Here is a 21,670-nt window from a genome sequence, read left to right on the forward strand (position 1 = left end):
ATCCAGACGACGAGAGGTGGTGGCGGCCGTTAAACACATAGATTCCGCCGATCCTAGACCCTTCGCCAAAGGCTGTCGAGAGCTCGTGGAAACGCTAGAAGATACCGTCCAACCGTATTTTTCGGTAGTCCGGACAGCTTCTGGTGAGGATCGATCCATCATCGGACGCTTGGAGCTGCCTGGGAGGTACAAAGCCAGTCACGTTCTACCTGTGTCCATACCTGGACCAAACTGCGTACTTCGGGGTCGACTTCTGGCGACCTTCGGACTAGCTCCAGCCGACGTGGGGAAGCCGGCAACGAGAGGCGTCAAGGCAGCGCAGGTAATCCATGCCAGCCAGATGGAGCACTATGCCGACCAGGAAGATGAAGACGAGGTAAGGGAGGAACCCGAATCCTGGACCCTTTCTGCGGAGGAAAAGCTGGCGTTAGGCAAGGTCAAGGAGGAGTTCTTTACCTTTTAAAGGGACGGCCTCGGAGTCACCAGCATGAAGAGGCATTCTATTGAGCTGACGGAAGGAGCTCGTGTCTTCAAGGATCGTCCGTATTCGATGTCTCCGGTGAAGCAGAAGGTGGTCGAAGACGAAATCGACAAGATGTTGGAGCTGGGTGTTATCGAGGAGAGCAAAAGCCCGTGGAGCAATCGCACAACAGAGGTGTCGAAGCCAGGGAAAGACCGGTTCTGCGTGGATGCCCGAAGTTGAACGCCTCGACTATTAAGGATGCGTACCCTCTGCCCAGTATAGAAGGAATCCTCTCCAGGATAGATCAGACGCACTACATCTCCAGCGTAGACCTGAAGCTTGCGTTTTGGCAGATTGAACTGGATGAGAGAAGCAAGGAGTATACTGCGTTCACGGCCATTCGGGCTGTGCAACGCGGCACAACGCTTGGTGCGGCTCATGGATCGGGTGATACCAGCGGAGCTCAGATCTAACGCTCCAGATTTTCAGACGCCCTTGAAATACTTGCGTCGAGTAGCCCACAGTCTGAAATCAGCCGGATTGACCATAGGGTTAAAGAAGTCGAAGTTTTGTTTCAAATCTTTGACTTAGCTAGGGCTTATAGTCGGAGGTGGACTGCTGCGGATGGATCCTGGACGTGTTTCGGCAATCCAGAAGATGCCTTACCCGTGCCTTCCTCGGCACAGCGGGATGGTATCGACGGTTCGTCAAGAACTTCGCTACGCTAGCCGCAGCACTCTCCGAGTCCTTGAAGAAGGCTGGAAACACAAAGTTTTCCTTAAGTCCCAGCGCCACCCAGGCAGTGGATGACCTGAAGTTGGCCTTGACGAGCGCGCCGGTCCTGGTTCATGCGGATTTCAAGAAGCATTTCTACATCCAGTGCGACGCATCCCACGTTGGCGTCGGCGCGGTATTGTTTCAGCGGAACCAGAACGGAGACGAGCAGCCCATCGCGTTCTTCTCGGCCAAGATGAACAAACACCAGGTGAATTGCTCGGTTACGGAAAAGGAGTGTCTGGCGGCCATCCTAGCCATTTGGAAGTTCAGACCGTATGTGGAAGGGATGCCCTTCACATGCATTACTGATCACGCCAGCCTTAAGTGGTTGATGACAATGAAGGATCTGTCCAGACGACTCGCAAGGTGGTCTCTCCAGCTGCAGGGCTACGATTTCAACATTGAACATCGCAAAGGCAGCGAGAACGTAGTCGCTGACACTCTATCCCGCATCATCGAGGAAGTCCGGATAGATCCAACGGAATCTGCGTCCCCAGTTCTATTGGCCAGGGATGACTATCCAGGTACGGGAATACGTCCGGGGTCGCGAGGTGTGCAAGGAATCCAAAGCGCCAAACTTCCGGATGCAGGTCGGAATCGGAAGAAGGGTAGAGACGGGGAGGCCATTCCAGAAACTGTACATCGATTTCCTGGGCAAGTATCCGACACGCCTGGATATTCATCGTGGTGTACCACTTCTCCCGCGTTGTAAATTTCCTGGTAAACGAGGTATTTTACAAGTTCGGGGTGCCTGAGACGATACATTCTGACAACGGCAAACAGTTCGTATCCAAGGCGTTTGAGGAGATGATCGATGGCTTCGGTATACAGCACATGAGGACTCCCGTATACTCACCACAGAGCAATGCCGCGGAAAGGGTAAACCGGAACGTCTTGGCCGCAATTCGCAGCTTCTTGGACGAAGATCATCCAAAACACTTTCCACTCAGCCACAGGAGATGCGCCGTTCTTCACCGTATTCGGCCATCACATGTTCCTCAACGGTTCCAGCTACAAACTAGCCAGACGACTCAGGTCTCTGGTCGACCATGAAATGGCCGGAATGCAGACCAAGGACAAGCTTCGGGTTATCCACGCCAAGGTGCAGAAGCAACTGGAGGGTGCATACCAGACAAGCCGGCAACGCTACGATAAGCGAGCCCGTACGCTGCTCGCCAAGCCAGGCCAAGAAGTCTTCCGCCGCAACTTTGTGCTGAGTGATTTCAACAAATCTTTTAACGCCAAGTCTGCTCGCAAGTTCATTAAAGCCAGGGTGGTTAAATCCGTCGGTAGCAATGCATACTTGGACCTCCAAGGCCGCAGTCTGGTTGTGACCTGAAAGGAGAAATTAAAGTATACGAGCATCGCGATCACATCTGCAATACTTCCCGTCATGCGTGGGCCCCGCGTTAGGCGCCGATCGAACTGCAGGATGGTATCAGTGCCGTGTTGAGTCCCATCGTATCTCCAAAGCTACCATTTATTTTCATCGTTCTGCTGAAACTCCAGGCAGCGACTCTCGAAATCTTTGGTTAATGTTGCAGTTGGAGTCGAATGGGAGCGACGTTATCGATAGGTTACGTCGATAGGGCGATAGCTGCAGCAGCGGGATGAGTCTGGCGGGCGATCTGGCCATTTGAAGATTAATCCCGGTTCGCTTTGGGATTACTTTAAATGGACCCATGTATCCAATGACCCAATTTTGAGAGAGGCCATGTAATATGGCGGGGGGTATGAACGATGATCAGCAGATATCGAGATAGTCGCGGCCATACTGTCCAACAACCAAGGCAGATGCAGCTAGAAGTGATCCTATAAATTTTCTTTGTGCTTAAAATTAAATAGTGAGTTATGTTAAAGTTATACAGTAGTTCGGTATTTAATATTTATCATTTATAAAGGCAGCCGGGGTCCCAACACAAAGGGCCCCGGAATATTTATTTGGAGTTCTACTGACATTTGCGCGACTTCGCCATACCTACCAGCCCGACTTGGCTGCCCAGCAACCGGTGGCCGTTCGACCCGTACCGACGACCACCCAGAAAAGCAGTCTTCGCAGTCGACGCCGACGACATCAAACATTTCCCGGTGAGTCCGTTCCGGTGTACCGCGTCCACCTCATCTCGGGGACTTCCAGCCGTCGCATCGCGGCGTTGAGAGGTACCGCCATTTTGTCGGGCGGCCGAACCTCAGACTGCCCTTGCATAACTCACCGGAGAGCGCCAGTTTTCTTTCCTGGAGACCTGTATCGCTGCTGGCCTCCGGCTGGAAGTCATCAGCCCGGGCTATCATCGCCTCCAGGCCCGGCCCAACAGTGGCTGAAATTTAGGAAAATTTGAATACACGTGTACCTTGATTATATATATTGATATTTACTTCCCTGTTTGTGAATTTATCCGGAGTTAGACTCGAGAGCCTTATTTGTCCTCGTTGTTTGCCTAAAATTAAAAAGGTCGCGAGCATTAGTTACAGTGCAGTTACGTACCTTTTTGGCCTGTCCCTTCTTTTCCCCTTGAGCTCCTCAGAATTAGGTGACCATACACACGCGCATCGCGCATGTTCCTTTGAGGGCCGCGTTTCCATGCGAGCTCTACCAATACATGACTGGTAGAGCATAGTTTCCGCGGCGCCTGTACGCTATTCCAGCCAAAACAAATCCTCTGCTTTGACCGCGTAAATATCCGAGACGGCGGCCAGGTTTAGGTCTTAAAGGCTGAGGAAGGATAGATCTGTTAAGAGGAGCATGTATATAAACAATTGTACTTACGATATATATTAAACCTTTGTAATACCCACAATGTGTGAGTAAGCTTTCCCAGTGGGGGAGATGGAACCGTCGTAGTCGCGAGGAGGGGGCTCCTGCCGACAGAGAATGGGTGGTGCCCTGCAGCGCCTCGAGGGCACCCATGGTTGGGTGGGAGCGCTTGGCTAGGTCACCGATAGCCACCAAATGTAATCCATTTTCCCGTCAATATTTGTAGATTTTTGCTTTGATTACGTTTTTTTTTTTCATTAGTGATAACCGATTAGTAATGTGAGACCGTGAAGTTATCGATATTTATGTTGCGAGCTGTGGCATTAGGGGTACTCTGCCTTGAGAAAAGACTGAGCTAGCGGCACTGCCACCAAAAAAAAGCAGTTCGTAACATATTGGCGCCCAATTTAAACAAAATAAATTGTCGAGGCGACGACGTTTCGCCCATTTATGACCCTGACGCCGCCGCCATCACGACCTATGGCTTGCAACATAGATTGCAATTGCTAGGGAGTGGTGACGGGGAAGTCAGCTGTGTAGGGAAGTTGGAAGTAGAACGGGAGGCTGGTCGGCGACATTGCCGACGATTTGCTCCTGGCCACAGGTTTACCAGTGAACCGGTGATGGCATCTTGGAGCAAACCAAGATTTGCATCACGGGATGCACTGAAGAAAATCTGTGATAATTTCTGTGATAGAGTAGTAAGCTTGTATTTTGTGATTTATTTATTTGAAATGTTTTTTTGTTAGGATGTTGGGTCCTGGATTTCTAATTTTATGTCGGTTGTAAACTTAATTGCGTAATCGTGACCCGTTGCACGGTTGGCTCGATGTAAAATAGAAAAAGAGGGCGGGAAAGAAAAGCCAACAGGAGCCAAACCGAGCCGATGTCCTTAACTGGCGGCTATCACCACAGGTGATAGCTAGTCCAGTTGACGAACGGCTAGGCGGTGACGGAAAATAGGAGTTTTGGAGAAAGCGCAAGACGAGTTAGGTCGGAAGCCCACCGGCGACGGTCACTTCCATCTGCCCAGGTCCAGCTGTAAGGAAAAGAAAAGAAAATAGGAAGGGAGGAAGATTTGTTCATTGTTATTGATATTTGCTATTAGTTATTTTCGTATTTATTTTGATATTTATTATATTATTTATTTTTGTATTTATTTGTTGTCTTATTTATTTATTTATTTATCATATTTATTATAGTGTTAGTAGTCATTAAGTATTTATTTAAAAATTCTTGGGAAGTATGTCCGAGGGTAAGGACGTCAGCGATAGGCACGGCCACCAGCTCAGGTCGATGGGTCCCCCTGGCGACGACAAGGACGATGTCTGGTCCACGGATGTAGAGGGTGCTGCTGGGTTGCCGCGGATATCGCTGTCTGGGGGTTTACCCAGAACGCCGGTAGCCGGTAGTGCGGTGGATCGGATTAGGGATCAACCGGCGGATCTGGAGCACCATCGGTCGCCCAGGGTCCTGGATTTCAAGGCAATTGTCGAGGCGCAGGATCGACTTCTGGTTCCGGAGCAGACGGGACTACAAAAGCTGAACACGGAACACGGATACAGCGGCGGAGTCTGCGATGAACGCAGCTCTGGCACAAGCGGCCCATACATATCGGGCATCGCAAGAGTTGGGAGTGAGCCAGGCCTTGCGGGAGAAAATCAAGAACGGATTCATGGACATGATGAAATTGAAGAACGATGTTCTTAGGACAGCCGAAAGCAAACCGCAGCCGCTCCAGGAGGGCGCGATTCGCCAAGTGTCAATGGTGCCCACTCCGTCGGCGCCCGGTGGTGCCCGGAAGGCGGCGCAAATGGTCCAGCGGAAGTTCAGCAGCGGCAGGAGACTGGAGGAGGCTACCGAAGGCTGCCGGAATTGAAACCCAGGCAGCGACCTCGACCGCAGGTGAACGACTCTCCAGGGATCGACAGCAGCCTGAGCCAGGAACCGGAGTATCATCCGGCAGGAAGGAGTGATCGCCACGCACGGCCGTGGCGCATCGAGGACCGAAGGGCGGCGGATTTTCGTGACGAGCCGCGGTTGTACGCCAACGCGGGAGCCGGCAACGGAAACCGCTAGATCCGAGTGGACCGCTGGAACCTCTCCTTCGGCGGCGAGGACGATGGCCAACGATGCGGCAAGCTGGGCGTGATTTCTCCGAAATGTCCCGATTGCGCGGAAAACGGTCGGCTGGGTAGTCCAAAAGCGGGAGGGACTCGCCCAGGTTGGAATCCCGCGAAGTAGTTCCGAAGAAAGAAGAAGAAAAGAATGTACATAGTCCATCTGATAGTCAAAAGTATTTGTTAAGATACCTGGCGGAGGATGAGAGGCTTCGTCGTTATATGGAGGCACGGAACCGGATCTTTGCGGAGCATCAGCTGAGCGGCATGCGTCTGGTCTCACGGAGAGTCCAGAAGGCAAGGGAGTGCTTCAGGATGAGGAGATCCAGACGACGAGAGGTGGTGGCGGCCGTTAAACACATAGATTCCGCCGATCCTAGACCCTTCGCCAAAGGCTGTCGAGAGCTCGTGGAAACGCTAGAAGATACCGTCCAACCGTATTTTTCGGTAGTCCGGACAGCTTCTGGTGAGGATCGATCCATCATCGGACGCTTGGAGCTGCCTGGGAGGTACAAAGCCAGTCACGTTCTACCTGTGTCCATACCTGGACCAAACTGCGTACTTCGGGGTCGACTTCTGGCGACCTTCGGACTAGCTCCAGCCGACGTGGGGAAGCCGGCAACGAGAGGCGTCAAGGCAGCGCAGGTAATCCATGCCAGCCAGATGGAGCACTATGCCGACCAGGAAGATGAAGACGAGGTAAGGGAGGAACCCGAATCCTGGACCCTTTCTGCGGAGGAAAAGCTGGCGTTAGGCAAGGTCAAGGAGGAGTTCCTTACCTTTTAAAGGAACGGCCTCGGAGTCACCAGCATGAAGAGGCATTCTATTGAGCTGACGGAAGGAGCTCGTGTCTTTAAGGATCGTCCGTATTCGATGTCTCCGGTGAAGCAGAAGGTGGTCGAAGACGAAATCGACAAGATGTTGGAGCTGGGTGTTATCGAGGAGAGCAAAAGCCCGTGGAGCAATCGCACAACAGAGGTGTCGAAGCCAGGGAAAGACCGGTTCTGCGTGGATGCCCGAAGTTGAACGCCTCGACTATTAAGGATGCGTGCCCTCTGCCCAGTATAGAAGGAATCCTCTCCAGGATAGATCAGACGCACTACACCTGAAGCTTGCGTTTTGGCAGATTGAACTGGATGAGAGAAGCAAGGAGTATACTGCGTTCACGGCCATTCGGGCTGTGCAACGCGGCACAACGCTTGGTGCGGCTCATGGATCGGGTGATACCAGCGGAGCTCAGATCCAGATTTTTTAACGCTCCAGATTTTCAGACGCACTTGAAATACTTGCGTCGAGTAGCCCACAGTCTGAAATCAGCCGGATTGACCATAGGGTTAAAGAAGTCGAAGTTTTGTTTCAAATCTTTGACTTAGCTAGGGTTTATAGTCGGAGGTGGACTGCTGCGGATGGATCCTGGACGTGTTTCGGCAATCCAGAAGATGCCTTACCCGTGCCTTCCTCGGCACAGCGGGATGGTATCGACGGTTCGTCAAGAACTTCGCTACGCTAGCCGCAGCACTCTCCGAGTCCTTGAAGAAGGCTGGAAACACAAAGTTTTCCTTAAGTCCCAGCGCCACCCAGGCAGTGGATGACCTGAAGTTGGCCTTGACGAGCGCGCCGGTCCTGGTTCATGCGGATTTCAAGAAGCATTTCTACATCCAGTGCGACGCATCCCACGTTGGCGTCGGCGCGGTATTGTTTCAGCGGAACCAGAACGGAGACGAGCAGCCCATCGCGTTCTTCTCGGCCAAGATGAACAAACACCAGGTGAATTGCTCGGTTACGGAAAAGGAGTGTCTGGCGGCCATCCTAGCCATTTGGAAGTTCAGACCGTATGTGGAAGGGATGCCCTTCACATGCATTACTGATCACGCCAGCCTTAAGTGGTTGATGACAATGAAGGATCTGTCCAGACGACTCGCAAGGTGGTCTCTCCAGCTGCAGGGCTACGATTTCAACATTGAACATCGCAAAGGCAGCGAGAACGTAGTCGCTGACACTCTATCCCGCATCATCGAGGAAGTCCGGATAGATCCAACGGAATCTGCGTCCCCAGTTCTATTGGCCAGGGATGACTATCCAGGTACGGGAATACGTCCGGGGTCGCGAGGTGTGCAAGGAATCCAAAGCGCCAAACTTCCGGATGCAGGTCGGAATCGGAAGAAGGGTAGAGACGGGGAGGCCATTCCAGAAACTGTACATCGATTTCCTGGGCAAGTATCCGACACGCCTGGATATTCATCGTGGTGGACCACTTCTCCAAGTACACCTTCTTAAAGGCGATGAAGGAGGCGACGGCGTCGAACGTTGTAAATTTCCTGGTAAACGAGGTATTTTACAAGTTCGGGGTGCCTGAGACGATACATTCTTCATTTCTTCATTCTTCTTCATTCATACAGTTCGTATCCAAGGCGTTTGAGGAGATGATCGATGGCTTCGGTATACAGCACATGAGGACTCCCGTATACTCACCACAGAGCAATGTCGCGGAAAGGGTAAACCGGAACGTCTTGGCCGCAATTCGCAGCTTCTTGGACGAAGATCATCCAAAACACTTTCCACTCAGCCACAGGAGATGCGCCGTTCTTCACCGTATTCGGCCATCACATGTTCCTCAACGGTTCCAGCTACAAACTAGCCAGACGACTCAGGTCTCTGGTCGACCATGAAATGACCGGAATGCAGACCAAGGACAAGCTTCGGGTTATCCACGCCAAGGTGCAGAAGCAACTGGAGGGTGCATACCAGACAAGCCGGCAACGCTACGATAAGCGAGCCCGTACGCTGCTCGCCAAGCCAGGCCAAGAAGTCTTCCGCCGCAACTTTGTGCTGAGTGATTTCAACAAATCTTTTAACGCCAAGTCTGCTCGCAAGTTCATTAAAGCCAGGGTGGTTAAATCCGTCGGTAGCAATGCATACTTGGACCTCCAAGGCCGCAGTCTGGTTGTGACCTGAAAGGAGAAATTAAAGTATACGAGCATCGCGATCACATCTGCAATACTTCCCGTCATGCGTGGGCCCCGCGTTAGGCGCCGATCGAACTGCAGGATGGTATCAGTGCCGTGTTGAGTCCCATCGTATCTCCAAAGCTACCATTTATTTTCATCGTTCTGCTGAAACTCCAGGCAGCGACTCTCGAAATCTTTGGTTAATGTTGCAGTTGGAGTCGAATGGGAGCGACGTTATCGATAGGTTACGTCGATAGGGCGATAGCTGCAGCAGCGGGATGAGTCTGGCGGGCGATCTGGCCATTTGAAGATTAATCCCGGTTCGCTTTGGGATTACTTTAAATGGACCCATGTATCCAATGACCCAATTTTGAGAGAGGCCATGTAATATGGCGGGGGGTATGAACGATGATCAGCAGATATCGAGATAGTCGCGGCCATACTGTCCAACAACCAAGGCAGATGCAGCTAGAAGTGATCCTATAAATTTTCTTTGTGCTTAAAATTAAATAGTGAGTTATGTTAAAGTTATACAGTAGTTCGGTATTTAATATTTATCATTTATAAAGGCAGCCGGGGTCCCAACACAAGGGCCCCGGAATATTTATTTGGAGTTCTACTGACATTTGCGCGACTTCGCCATACCTACCAGCCCGACTTGGCTGCCCAGCAACCGGTGGCCGTTCGACCCGTACCGACGACCACCCAGAAAAGCAGTCTTCGCAGTCGACGCCGACGACATCAAACATTTCCCGGTGAGTCCGTTCCGGTGTACCGCGTCCACCTCATCTCGGGGACTTCCAGCCGTCGCATCGCGGCGTTGAGAGGTACCGCCATTTTGTCGGGCGGCCGAACCTCAGACTGCCCTTGCATAACTCACCGGAGAGCGCCAGTTTTCTTTCCTGGAGACTTGTATCGCTGCTGGCCTCCGGCTGGAAGTCATCAGCCCGGGCTATCATCGCCTCCAGGCCCGGCCCAACAGTGGCTGAAATTTAGGAAAATTTGAATACACGTGTACCTTGATTATATATATTGATATTTACTTCCCTGTTTGTGAATTTATCCGGAGTTAGACTCGAGAGCCTTATTTGTCCTCGTTGTTTGCCTAAAATTAAAAAGGTCGCGAGCATTAGTTACAGTGCAGTTACGTACCTTTTTGGCCTGTCCCTTCTTTTCCCCTTGAGCTCCTCAGAATTAGGTGACCATACACACGCGCATCGCGCATGTTCCTTTGAGGGCCGCGTTTCCATGCGAGCTCTACCAATACATGACTGGTAGAGCATAGTTTCCGCGGCGCCTGTACGCTATTCCAGCCAAAACAAATCCTCTGCTTTGACCGCGTAAATATCCGAGACGGCGGCCAGGTTTAGGTCTTAAAGGCTGAGGAAGGATAGATCTGTTAAGAGGAGCATGTATATAAACAATTGTACTTACGATATTTATTAAACCTTTGTAATACCCACAATGTGTGAGTAAGCTTTCCCAGTGGGGGAGATGGAACCGTCGTAGTCGCGAGGAGGGGGCTCCTGCCGACAGAGAATGGGTGGTGCCCTGCAGCGCCTCGAGGGCACCCATGGTTGGGTGGGAGCGCTTGGCTAGGTCACCGATAGCCACCAAATGTAATCCATTTTCCCGTCAATATTTGTAGATTTTTGCTTTGATTACGTTTTTTTTGTCATTAGTGATAACCGATTAGTAATGTGAGACCGTGAAGTTATCGATATTTATGTTGCGAGCTGTGGCATTAGGGGTACTCTGCCTTGAGAAAAGACTGAGCTAGCGGCACTGCCACCAAAAAAAAGCAGTTCGTAACATATTGGCGCCCAATTTAAACAAAATAAATTGTCGAGGCGACGACGTCTCGCCCATTTATGACCCTGACGCCGCCGCCATCACGACCTATGGCTTGCAACATAGATTGCAATTGCTAGGGAGTGGTGACGGGGAAGTCAGCTGTGTAGGGAAGTTGGAAGTAGAACGGGAGGCTGGTCGGCGACATTGCCGACGATTTGCTCCTGGCCACAGGTTTACCAGTGAACCGGTGATGGCATCTTGGAGCAAACCAAGATTTGCATCACGGGATGCACTGAAGAAAATCTGTGATAATTTCTGTGATAGAGTAGTAAGCTTGTATTTTGTGATTTATTTATTTGAAATGTTTTTTTGTTAGGATGTTGGGTCCTGGATTTCTAATTTTATGTCGGTTGTAAACTTAATTGCGTAATCGTGACCCGTTGCACGGTTGGCTCGATGTAAAATAGAAAAAGAGGGCGGGAAAGAAAAGCCAACAGGAGCCAAACCGAGCCGATGTCCTTAACTGGCGGCTATCACCACAGGTGATAGCTAGTCCAGTTGACGAACGGCTAGGCGGTGACGGAAAATAGGAGTTTTGGAGAAAGCGCAAGACGAGTTAGGTCGGAAGCCCACCGGCGACGGTCACTTCCATCTGCCCAGGTCCAGCTGTAAGGAAAAGAAAAGAAAATAGGAAGGGAGGAAGATTTGTTCATTGTTATTGATTTTTGCTATTAGTTATTTTCGTATTTATTTTGATATTTATTATATTATTTATTTTTGTATTTATTTGTTGTCTTATTTATTTATTTATTTATCATATTTATTATGGTATTAGTAGTCATTAAGTATTTATTTAAAAATTCTTGGGAAGTATGTCCGAGGGTAAGGACGTCAGCGATAGGCACGGCCACCAGCTCAGGTCGATGGGTCCCCCTGGCGACGACAAGGACGATGTCTGGTCCACGGATGTAGAGGGTGCTGCTGGGTTGCCGCGGATATCGCTGTCTGGGGGTTTACCCAGAACGCCGGTAGCCGGTAGTGCGGTGGATCGGATTAGGGATCAACCAGCGGATCTGGAGCACCATCGGTCGCCCAGGGTCCTGGATTTCAAGGCAATTGTCGAGGCGCAGGATCGACTTCTGGTTCCGGAGCAGACGGGACTACAAAAGCTGAACACGGAACACGGATACAGCGGCGGAGTCTGCGATGAACGCAGCTCTGGCACAAGCGGCCCAAACATATCGGGCATCGCAAGAGTTGGGAGTGAGCCAGGCGTTGCGGGAGGAAATCAAGAACGGATTCATGGACATGATGAAGTTGTTGAACGATGTCCTTAGGACAGCCGAAAGCAAACCGCAGCCGCTCCAGGAGGACGCGAGTCGCCAAGTGTCAATGGTGCCCACTCCGTCGTGCCCGGAAGGCGGCGCAAATGGTCCAGCGGAAGTTCAGCAGCGGCAGGAGACAGGAGGAGGCTACCGAAGGCCGCCGGAATTGAAACCCAGGCAGCGACCTCGACCGCAGGTGAACGACTCTCCAGGGATCGACAGCAGCCTGAGCCAGGAACCGGAGTATCATCCGGCAGGAAGGAGTGATCGCCACGCACGGCCGTGGCGCATCGAGGACCGAAGGGCGGCGGATTTTCGTGACGAGCCGCGGTTGTACGCCAACGCGGGAGCCGGCAACGGAAACCGCTAGATCCGAGTGGACCGCTGGAACCTCTCCTTCGGCGGCGAGGACGATGGCCAACGATGCGGCAAGCTGGGCGTGATTTCTCCGAAATGTCCCGATTGCGCGGAAAACGGTCGGCTGGGTAGTCCAAAAGCGGGAGGGACTCGCCCAGGTTGGAATCCCGCGAAGTAGTTCCGAAGAAAGAAGAAGAAAAGAATGTACATAGTCCATCTGATAGTCGAAAGTATTTGTTAAGATACCTGGCGGAGGATGAGAGGCTTCGCCGTTATATGGAGGCACGGAACCGGATCTTTGCGGAGCATCAGCTGAGCGGCATGCGTCTGGTCTCACGGAGAGTCCAGAAGGCAAGGGAGTGCTTCAGGATGAGGAGATCCAGACGACGAGAGGTGGTGGCGGCCGTTAAACACATAGATTCCGCCGATCCTAGACCCTTCGCCAAAGGCTGTCGAGAGCTCGTGGAAACGCTAGAAGATACCGTCCAACCGTATTTTTCGGTAGTCCGGACAGCTTCTGGTGAGGATCGATCCATCATCGGACGCTTGGAGCTGCCTGGAAGGTACAAAGCCAGTCACGTTCTACCTGTGTCCATACCTGGACCAAACTGCGTACTTCGGGGTCGACTTCTGGCGACCTTCGGACTAGCTCCAGCCGACGTGGGGAAGCCGGCAACGAGAGGCGTCAAGGCAGCGCAGGTAATCCATGCCAGCCAGATGGAGCACTATGCCGACCAGGAAGATGAAGACGAGGTAAGGGAGGAACCCGAATCCTGGACCCTTTCTGCGGAGGAAAAGCTGGCGTTAGGCAAGGTCAAGGAGGAGTTCCTTACCTTTTAAAGGGACGGCCTCGGAGTCACCAGCATGAAGAGGCATTCTATTGAGCTGACGGAAGGAGCTCGTGTCTTTAAGGATCGTCCGTATTCGATGTCTCCGGTGAAGCAGAAGGTGGTCGAAGACGAAATCGACAAGATGTTGGAGCTGGGTGTTATCGAGGAGAGCAAAAGCCCGTGGAGCAATCGCACAACAGAGGTGTCGAAGCCAGGGAAAGACCGGTTCTGCGTGGATGCCCGAAGTTGAACGCCTCGACTATTAAGGATGCGTACCCTCTGCCCAGTATAGAAGGAATCCTCTTCAGGATAGATCAGACGCACTACATCTCCAGCGTAGACCTGAAGCTTGCGTTTTGGCAGATTGAACTGGATGAGAGAAGCAAGGAGTATACTGCGTTCACGGCCATTCGGGCTGTGCAACGCGGCACAACGCTTGGTGCGGCTCATGGATCGGGTGATACCAGCGGAGCTCAGATCCAGATTTTTTAACGCTCCAGATTTTCAGACGCACTTGAAATACTTGCGTCGAGTAGCCCACAGTCTGAAATCAGCCGGATTGACCATAGGGTTAAAGAAGTCGAAGTTTTGTTTCAAATCTTTGACTTAGCTAGGGTTTATAGTCGGAGGTGGACTGCTGCGGATGGATCCTGGGCGTGTTTCGGCAATCCAGAAGATGCCTTACCCGTGCCTTCCTCGGCACAGCGGGATGGTATCGACGGTTCGTCAAGAACTTCGCTACGCTAGCCGCAGCACTCTCCGAGTCCTTGAAGAAGGCTGGAAACACAAAGTTTTCCTTAAGTCCCAGCGCCACCCAGGCAGTGGATGACCTGAAGTTGGCCTTGACGAGCGCGCCGGTCCTGGTTCATGCGGATTTCAAGAAGCATTTCTACATCCAGTGCGACGCATCCCACGTTGGCGTCGGCGCGGTATTGTTTCAGCGGAACCAGAACGGAGACGAGCAGCCCATCGCGTTCTTCTCGGCCAAGATGAACAAACACCAGGTGAATTACTCGGTTACGGAAAACGAGTGTCTGGCGGCCATCCTAGCCATTTGGAAGTTCAGACCGTATGTGGAAGGGATGCCCTTCACATGCATTACTGATCACGCCAGCCTTAAGTGGTTGATGACAATGAAGGATCTGTCCAGACGACTCGCAAGGTGGTCTCTCCAGCTGCAGGGCTACGATTTCAACATTGAACATCGCAAAGGCAGCGAGAACGTAGTCGCTGACACTCTATCCCGCATCATCGAGGAAGTCCGGATAGATCCAACGGAATCTGCGTCCCCAGTTCTATTGGCCAGGGATGACTATCCAGGTACGGGAATACGTCCGGGGTCGCGAGGTGTGCAAGGAATCCAAAGCGCCAAACTTCCGGATGCAGGTCGGAATCGGAAGAAGGGTAGAGACGGGGAGGCCATTCCAGAAACTGTACATCGATTTCCTGGGCAAGTATCCGACACGCCTGGATATTCATCGTGGTGGACCACTTCTCCAAGTATACCTTCTTAAAGGCGATGAAGGAGGCGACGGCGTCGAACGTTGTAAATTTCCTGGGAAACGAGGTATTTTACAAGTTCGGGGTGCCTGAGACGATACATTCGGACAACGGCAAACAGTTCGTATCCAAGGCGTTTGAGGAGATGATCGATGGCTTCGGTATACAGCACATGAGGACTCCCGTATACTCACCACAGAGCAATGCCGCGGAGAGGGTAAACCGGAACGTCTTGGCCGCAATTCGCAGCTTCTTGGACGAAGATCACCGGGAATGGGATGCACATTTGCCGGAGATTGAGGTGGCCATCCGAAACACTGTCCACTCAGGCACAGGGGAAGCGCCGCTCTTCACCGTATTCGGCCACCACATGTTCCTCAACGGTTCCAGCTACAAACTAGCTAGACGACTCAGGTCTCTGGTCGACCATGAAATGGCCGGAATGCAGACCAAGGACAAGCTTCGGGTTATCCACGCCAAGGTGCAGAAGCAACTGGAGGGTGCATTCCAGACGAACCGGCAGCGCTACGATAAGCGAGCCCGTACGCTGCTCGCCAAGCCAGGCCAAGGAGTCTTCTGCCGCAACTTCGTGCTGAGTGATTTCAGCTAATCTTTTAACGCCAAGTTTGCTTGCAATTTCCTTAAAGCCAGGCTGGTCAAATCCGTCGGTAGCAATGCATATTTGCTGGAGGACCTCCAAGGCCGCAGTCTGGGAGTGTATCATGCCAAAGACATCCGGTTGTGACCTGAAAGAAGGACAAAACAAAGTATACGAGCATCGCGATCACATCTGTAATACTTCCCGTCATGCGTGGGCCCCGCGTTAGGCCCCGATCGAACTGCAGGATGGTATCAGTGCCGTGTTGAATCCCATCGTATCTCCAAAGCTACCAATAATTTCATCGTTCTGCTGGCACTCCGGGGAGCGCCTCTCGAAATCAAAAGCTGAACACGGAACGGGATACAGCGGCGGAGTCTGCGATGAACGCAGCTCTGGCACAAGCGGCCCAAACATATCGGGCATCGCAAGAGTTGGGAGTGAGCCAGGCGTTGCGGGAGGAAATCAAGAACGGATTCATGGACATGATGAAGTTGTTGAACGATGTCCTTAGGCCAGCCGAAAGCAAACCGCAGCCGCTCCAGGAGGGCGCGAGTCGCCAAGTGTCAATGGTCCCACTCCGTCGTGCCCGGAATGCGGCGAAAATGGTCCAGCGGAAGTTCAGCAGCGGCAGGAGACAGGAGGAGGCTACCGAAGGCCGCCGGAATTGCCACCCAGGCAGCGACCTCGACCGCAGGTGTCCAGGGATCGACAGCAGCCTGAGCCAGGAACCGAAGTATCATCCGGCAGGAAGGAGTGATCGCCACGCACGGCCGTGGCGCATCGGGGACCGAAGGACGGCGGATTTTCGTGACGAGCCGCGGTTGTACTCCAACGCGGGAGCCGGCAACGGAAACCGCTACATCCGATTGGACCGCTGAAACATCTCCTTCGGCGGCGAGGACGATGGCCATTCCGTGGACGACTTCGGGTTCCGTCCGGAGTTCCTGCAGCGACAGCATGCAGACGATACATTGTCCGTAGAGTGAAGTTCTGCGCAACTTCCACGTACTCCTATCGGGCAGAGCGAAAGAGTGGTACTGGGTACACGTACGCCAGTCCAGAGTGGACACTTTGGCCCAGCTGCGCAGGGCTCTGATGGATCGGTTCCGTGGTCACCAGACGGAACACGAAAGGATGCACGAGCTTCTACAACGTGAGCAACAGCCGGGAGAGAGCGCGGATGACTACATCCATGCGATGCAACAACTCGCCTCACGCCTAAAAAAACCAATGCCAGAGCGGCAGTTGGTGAAGGTGGTGAAAAAGGGCTTGAGGGACGGCATCGCTAGGTACGTTTACGCGATGGACGTACTCACGGTGGACGAACTTCGCGAAGAGTGCGTCGAAGTAAAGAGAAGCTTCGGTCGTCGAGGGCGTGCGGCTTACTTGCAGCAGAGCAAGTTACGGGTCAGCGAGGCGCACGTACAGGACGAAGTCGACGAGCAGCGAAACCTGGAAGTGGACGAGATACGTGGGCGAATCCGAAATCCATTCAGGCCAGGTTGCTGGAATTGCGGGGCTGCGAAGCACGGATTCCAGGATTGCGAGGCTACGGAGTGGAGGAGGTTTTGTTTCCGGTGCGGCAAGCTGGGCGTGATTTCTCCGAAATGTCCCGATTGCGCGGAAAACGATCGGCTGGGCAGTCCGAAAGCGGGAGGAACTCGCCCAGGTTGGAATCCCGCGAAGTAGTTCCGAAGAAAGAAGAAGAAGAAAAGAATGTACATAGTCCATCTGATAGTCATAAGTATTTGTTAAGATACCTGCCGGAGAATGAGAGGCTTCGCCGTTATATGGAGGCACGGAACCGGATCCTTGCGGAGCATCAGCTGAGCGGCATGCGTCTGGTCTCACCGAGAGTCCAGAAGGCAAGGGAATGTTTCAGGATGAGGAGATCAAGACGACGAGAGGTGGTGGCGGCCGTTAAACGCATAGATTCCGCCGATCCTAGACCTTTCGCCAAAGGCTGTCGAGAGCTCGTGGAAACGCTGGGAGTTACCGTCCAACCGTATTTTTCGGTAGTCCGGACAGCTTCTGGCGAGGATCGATCCATCATCGGACGCTTGGAGCTGCCTGTGAGGTACAAAGCCGGTCACGTTCTACCTGTGTCCATACCTGGAACAAACTGCGTATTCGGAGTCGACTTCTGGCGAGCCATCGGACTAGCTCCAGCCGTCGTGGGGAAACCGGCGACGAGAGGCGTCAAGGCAGCGGAGGAAATCCATGGCAGCCAGATGGACCACTAAGCCGACAAGGAAGATGAGAACGAGGTAAGGGAGGAACCCGAATCCTGGAGCCTTTCTGCGGAGGAAAAGCTAGCGTTAGGCAAAGTCAAGGAGGAGTTCCTTACCTTTGAGAGGGACGGCCTCGGAGTCACCAGCATGAAGAGGCATTCTATTGAGCTGATGGAAGGAGCTCGTGTCTTTAAGGATCGTCCGCATTTGATGTCTCCGGCGAAGAAGAAGGTGGTCGAAGACGAAATCGACAAGATGTTGGAGCTGGGTGCTATCGAGGAGAGCAAAAGCCCGTGGAGCAATCGCACAACAGTGGTGTCGAAGCCAGGGAAAGACCGGTTCTGCCTGGATGCCCGGAAGTTGAACGCCTTGACTATTAAGGATGCGTACCCTCTGCCCAGTACAGAAGGAATCCTCTCCAGGATAGATCAGACGCATTACATCTCCAGCGTAGACCTGAAGTTTGCGTTTTGGCAGATTGAACTGGATAAGAGAAGCAAGGAGTAAATTGCGTTCACGGTTCCAGGCAGGCCGTTGTACCAGTTTCGAATGATGCCATTTGGGCTGTGCAACGCGGCACAACGCTTGGTGCGGCTCGTGGATCGGGTGATAACAGCGGAGCTCAGATGTATCGCTCCAGATTTTCAGACGCACTTGAAATACTTGCGTCGAGTAGCCCACAGTCTGAAATCAGCCGGATTGACCATAGGGTTAAAGAAGTCGAAGTTTTGTTTCAAATCTTTGACTTACCTAGGTTTTATAGTTGGAGGTGGACTGCTGCGGATGGATCCTGGACGTGTTTGGGCAATCCAGAGATGCCTTACCCGAAATCCATGAAGGAAGTACGTGCCTTTTTCGGCACAGCACGATGGTATCGGAGGTTCGTCAAGAACTTCGCTACGCTATCCGCACCACTCGACGGTTCGTCAAGAACTTCGCTACGCTAGCCGCACGACTCTCAGAGTCCTTGAAGAAGGCTGGAAACACAAAGTTTTCCTTAAGTCCCAGCGCCACCCAGGCAGTGGATGACCTGAAGTTGGCCTTGACGAGCGCGCCGGTCCTGGTTCATGCGGATTTCAAGAAGCATTTCTACATCCAGTGCGACGCATCCCACGTTGGCGTCGGCGCGGTATTGTTTCAGCGGAACCAGAACGGAGACGAGCAGCCCATCGCGTTCTTCTCGGCCAAGATGAACAAACACCAGGTGAATTACTCGGTTACGGAAAACGAGTGTCTGGCGGCCATCCTAGCCATTTGGAAGTTCAGACCGTATGTGGAAGGGATGCCCTTCACATGCATTACTGATCACGCCAGCCTTAAGTGGTTGATGACAATGAAGGATCTGTCCGGACGACTCGCAAGGTGGTCTCTCCAGCTGCAGGGCTACAATTTTAACATTGAACATCGCAAAGGCAGCGAGAACGTAGTCGCCGACACTCTATCCGCATCATCGAGGAAGTCCGGATAGATCCAACGGAATCTGCGACCCCAGTTCTATTGGCCAGGGATGAATATCCAGGTACGGGAATACGTCCGGGGTCGCGAGGTGTGCTAGGAATCCAAAGCGCCAAACTTCCGGATGCAGGTCGGAATCGGAAGAAGGGTAGAGACGGAGAGGCCATTCCAGAAACTGTACATCGATTTCCTGGGCAAGTACCCGAGGTCCAAGAGTGGACACGCCTGGATATTCATCGTGGCTTACCACTTCTCCAAGTATACCTTCTTAAAAGCGATGAAGGAGGCGACGGCGTCGAACGTTGTAAATTTCCTGGGAAACGAGGTATTTTACAAGTTCGGGGTGCCTGAGACGATACATTCGGACAACGGCAAACAGTTCGTATCCAAGGCGTTTGAGGAGATGATCGATGGCTTCCGTATACAGCACATGAGGACTCCCGTATACTCACCACAGAGCAATACCGCGGAGAGGGTAAACCGGAACGTCTTGGCCGCAATTCGCAGCTTCTTGGACGAAGATCATCCAAAACACTTTCCACTCAGCCACAGGGGAAGCGCCGTTCTTCACCGTATTCGGCCATCACATGTTCTTCAACGGTTCCAGCTACAAACTAGCCAGACGACTCAGGTCTCTGGTCGACCATGAAATGGCCGGAATGCAGACCAAGGACAAGCTTTGGGTTATCCACGCCAAGGTGCAGAAGCAACTGGAGGGTGCATACCAGACGAACCGGCAGCGCTACGATAAGCGAGCCCGTACGCTGCTCGCCAAGCCAGGCCAAGGAGTCTTCTGCCGCAACTTCGTGCTGAGTGATTTCAGCTAATCTTTTAACGCCAAGTTTGCTTGCAATTTCCTTAAAGCCAGGCTGGTCAAATCCGTCGGTAGCAATGCATATTTGCTGGAGGACCTCCAAGGCCGCAGTCTGGGAGTGTATCATGCCAAAGACATCCGGTTGTGACCTGAAAGAAGGACAAAACAAAGTATACGAGCATCGCGATCACATCTGTAATACTTCCCGTCATGCGTGGGCCCCGCGTTAGGCCCCGATCGAACTGCAGGATGGTATCAGTGCCGTGTTGAATCCCATCGTATCTCCAAAGCTACCAATAATTTCATCGTTCTGCTGGCACTCCGGGGAGCGCCTCTCGAAATCAAAAGCTGAACACGGAACGGGATACAGCGGCGGAGTCTGCGATGAACGCAGCTCTGGCACAAGCGGCCCAAACATATCGGGCATCGCAAGAGTTGGGAGTGAGCCAGGCGTTGCGGGAGGAAATCAAGAACGGATTCATGGACATGATGAAGTTGTTGAACGATGTCCTTAGGCCAGCCGAAAGCAAACCGCAGCCGCTCCAGGAGGGCGCGAGTCGCCAAGTGTCAATGGTCCCACTCCGTCGTGCCCGGAATGCGGCGAAAATGGTCCAGCGGAAGTTCAGCAGCGGCAGGAGACAGGAGGAGGCTACCGAAGGCCGCCGGAATTGCCACCCAGGCAGCGACCTCGACCGCAGGTGTCCAGGGATCGACAGCAGCCTGAGCCAGGAACCGAAGTATCATCCGGCAGGAAGGAGTGATCGCCACGCACGGCCGTGGCGCATCGGGGACCGAAGGACGGCGGATTTTCGTGACGAGCCGCGGTTGTACTCCAACGCGGGAGCCGGCAACGGAAACCGCTACATCCGATTGGACCGCTGAAACATCTCCTTCGGCGGCGAGGACGATGGCCATTCCGTGGACGACTTCGGGTTCCGTCCGGAGTTCCTGCAGCGGCAGCATGCAGACGATACATTGTCCGTAGAGTGAAGTTCTGCGCAACTTCCACGTACTCCTATCGGGCAGAGCGAAAGAGTGGTACTGGGTACACGTACGCCAGTCCAGAGTGGACACTTTGGCCCAGCTGCGCAGGGCTCTGATGGATCGGTTCCGTGGTCACCAGACGGAACACGAAAGGATGCACGAGCTTCTACAACGTGAGCAACAGCCGGGAGAGAGCGCGGATGACTACATCCATGCGATGCAACAACTCGCCTCACGCCTAAAAAAACCAATGCCAGAGCGGCAGTTGGTGAAGGTGGTGAAAAAGGGCTTGAGGGACGGCATCGCTAGGTACGTTTACGCGATGGACGTACTCACGGTGGACGAACTTCGCGAAGAGTGCGTCGAAGTAAAGAGAAGCTTCGGTCGTCGAGGGCGTGCGGCTTACTTGCAGCAGAGCAAGTTACGGGTCAGCGAGGCGCACGTACAGGACGAAGTCGACGAGCAGCGAAACCTGGAAGTGGACGAGATACGTGGGCGAATCCGAAATCCATTCAGGCCAGGTTGCTGGAATTGCGGGGCTGCGAAGCACGGATTCCAGGATTGCGAGGCTACGGAGTGGAGGAGGTTTTGTTTCCGGTGCGGCAAGCTGGGCGTGATTTCTCCGAAATGTCCCGATTGCGCGGAAAACGGTCGGCTGGGCAGTCCGAAAGCGGGAGGAACTCGCCCAGGTTGGAATCCCGCGAAGTAGTTCCGAA

At 52.9% G+C, this 21,670-nt stretch overlaps 2 protein-coding genes across 2 annotated transcripts; both read left to right on the plus strand.

The window, feature by feature from the left end:
- The first annotated feature begins 13,403 nt into the window (after positions 1 to 13,403).
- LOC139354134 (uncharacterized) lies at positions 13,404 to 15,479 on the plus strand. The gene is made up of 4 exons (XM_070998400.1): positions 13,404 to 13,594; positions 13,657 to 13,826; positions 14,075 to 14,802; positions 14,886 to 15,479. The coding sequence occupies exons 1-4, from the start codon at positions 13,404 to 13,406 to the stop codon at positions 15,477 to 15,479; spliced, it is 1,683 nt and encodes a 560-aa protein (XP_070854501.1).
- A 3,801-nt stretch (positions 15,480 to 19,280) lies between these two features.
- On the plus strand, positions 19,281 to 19,983 carry LOC139354136 (uncharacterized). The gene is made up of 2 exons (XM_070998403.1): positions 19,281 to 19,575; positions 19,664 to 19,983. The coding sequence occupies exons 1-2, from the start codon at positions 19,281 to 19,283 to the stop codon at positions 19,981 to 19,983; spliced, it is 615 nt and encodes a 204-aa protein (XP_070854504.1).
- The last annotated feature ends 1,687 nt before the right edge of the window (positions 19,984 to 21,670 follow it).

Source organism: Drosophila suzukii (genome assembly GCF_043229965.1).
Source record: "Drosophila suzukii chromosome 2 unlocalized genomic scaffold, CBGP_Dsuzu_IsoJpt1.0 scf_2c, whole genome shotgun sequence".
Taxonomy (NCBI): domain Eukaryota; kingdom Metazoa; phylum Arthropoda; class Insecta; order Diptera; family Drosophilidae; genus Drosophila; species Drosophila suzukii.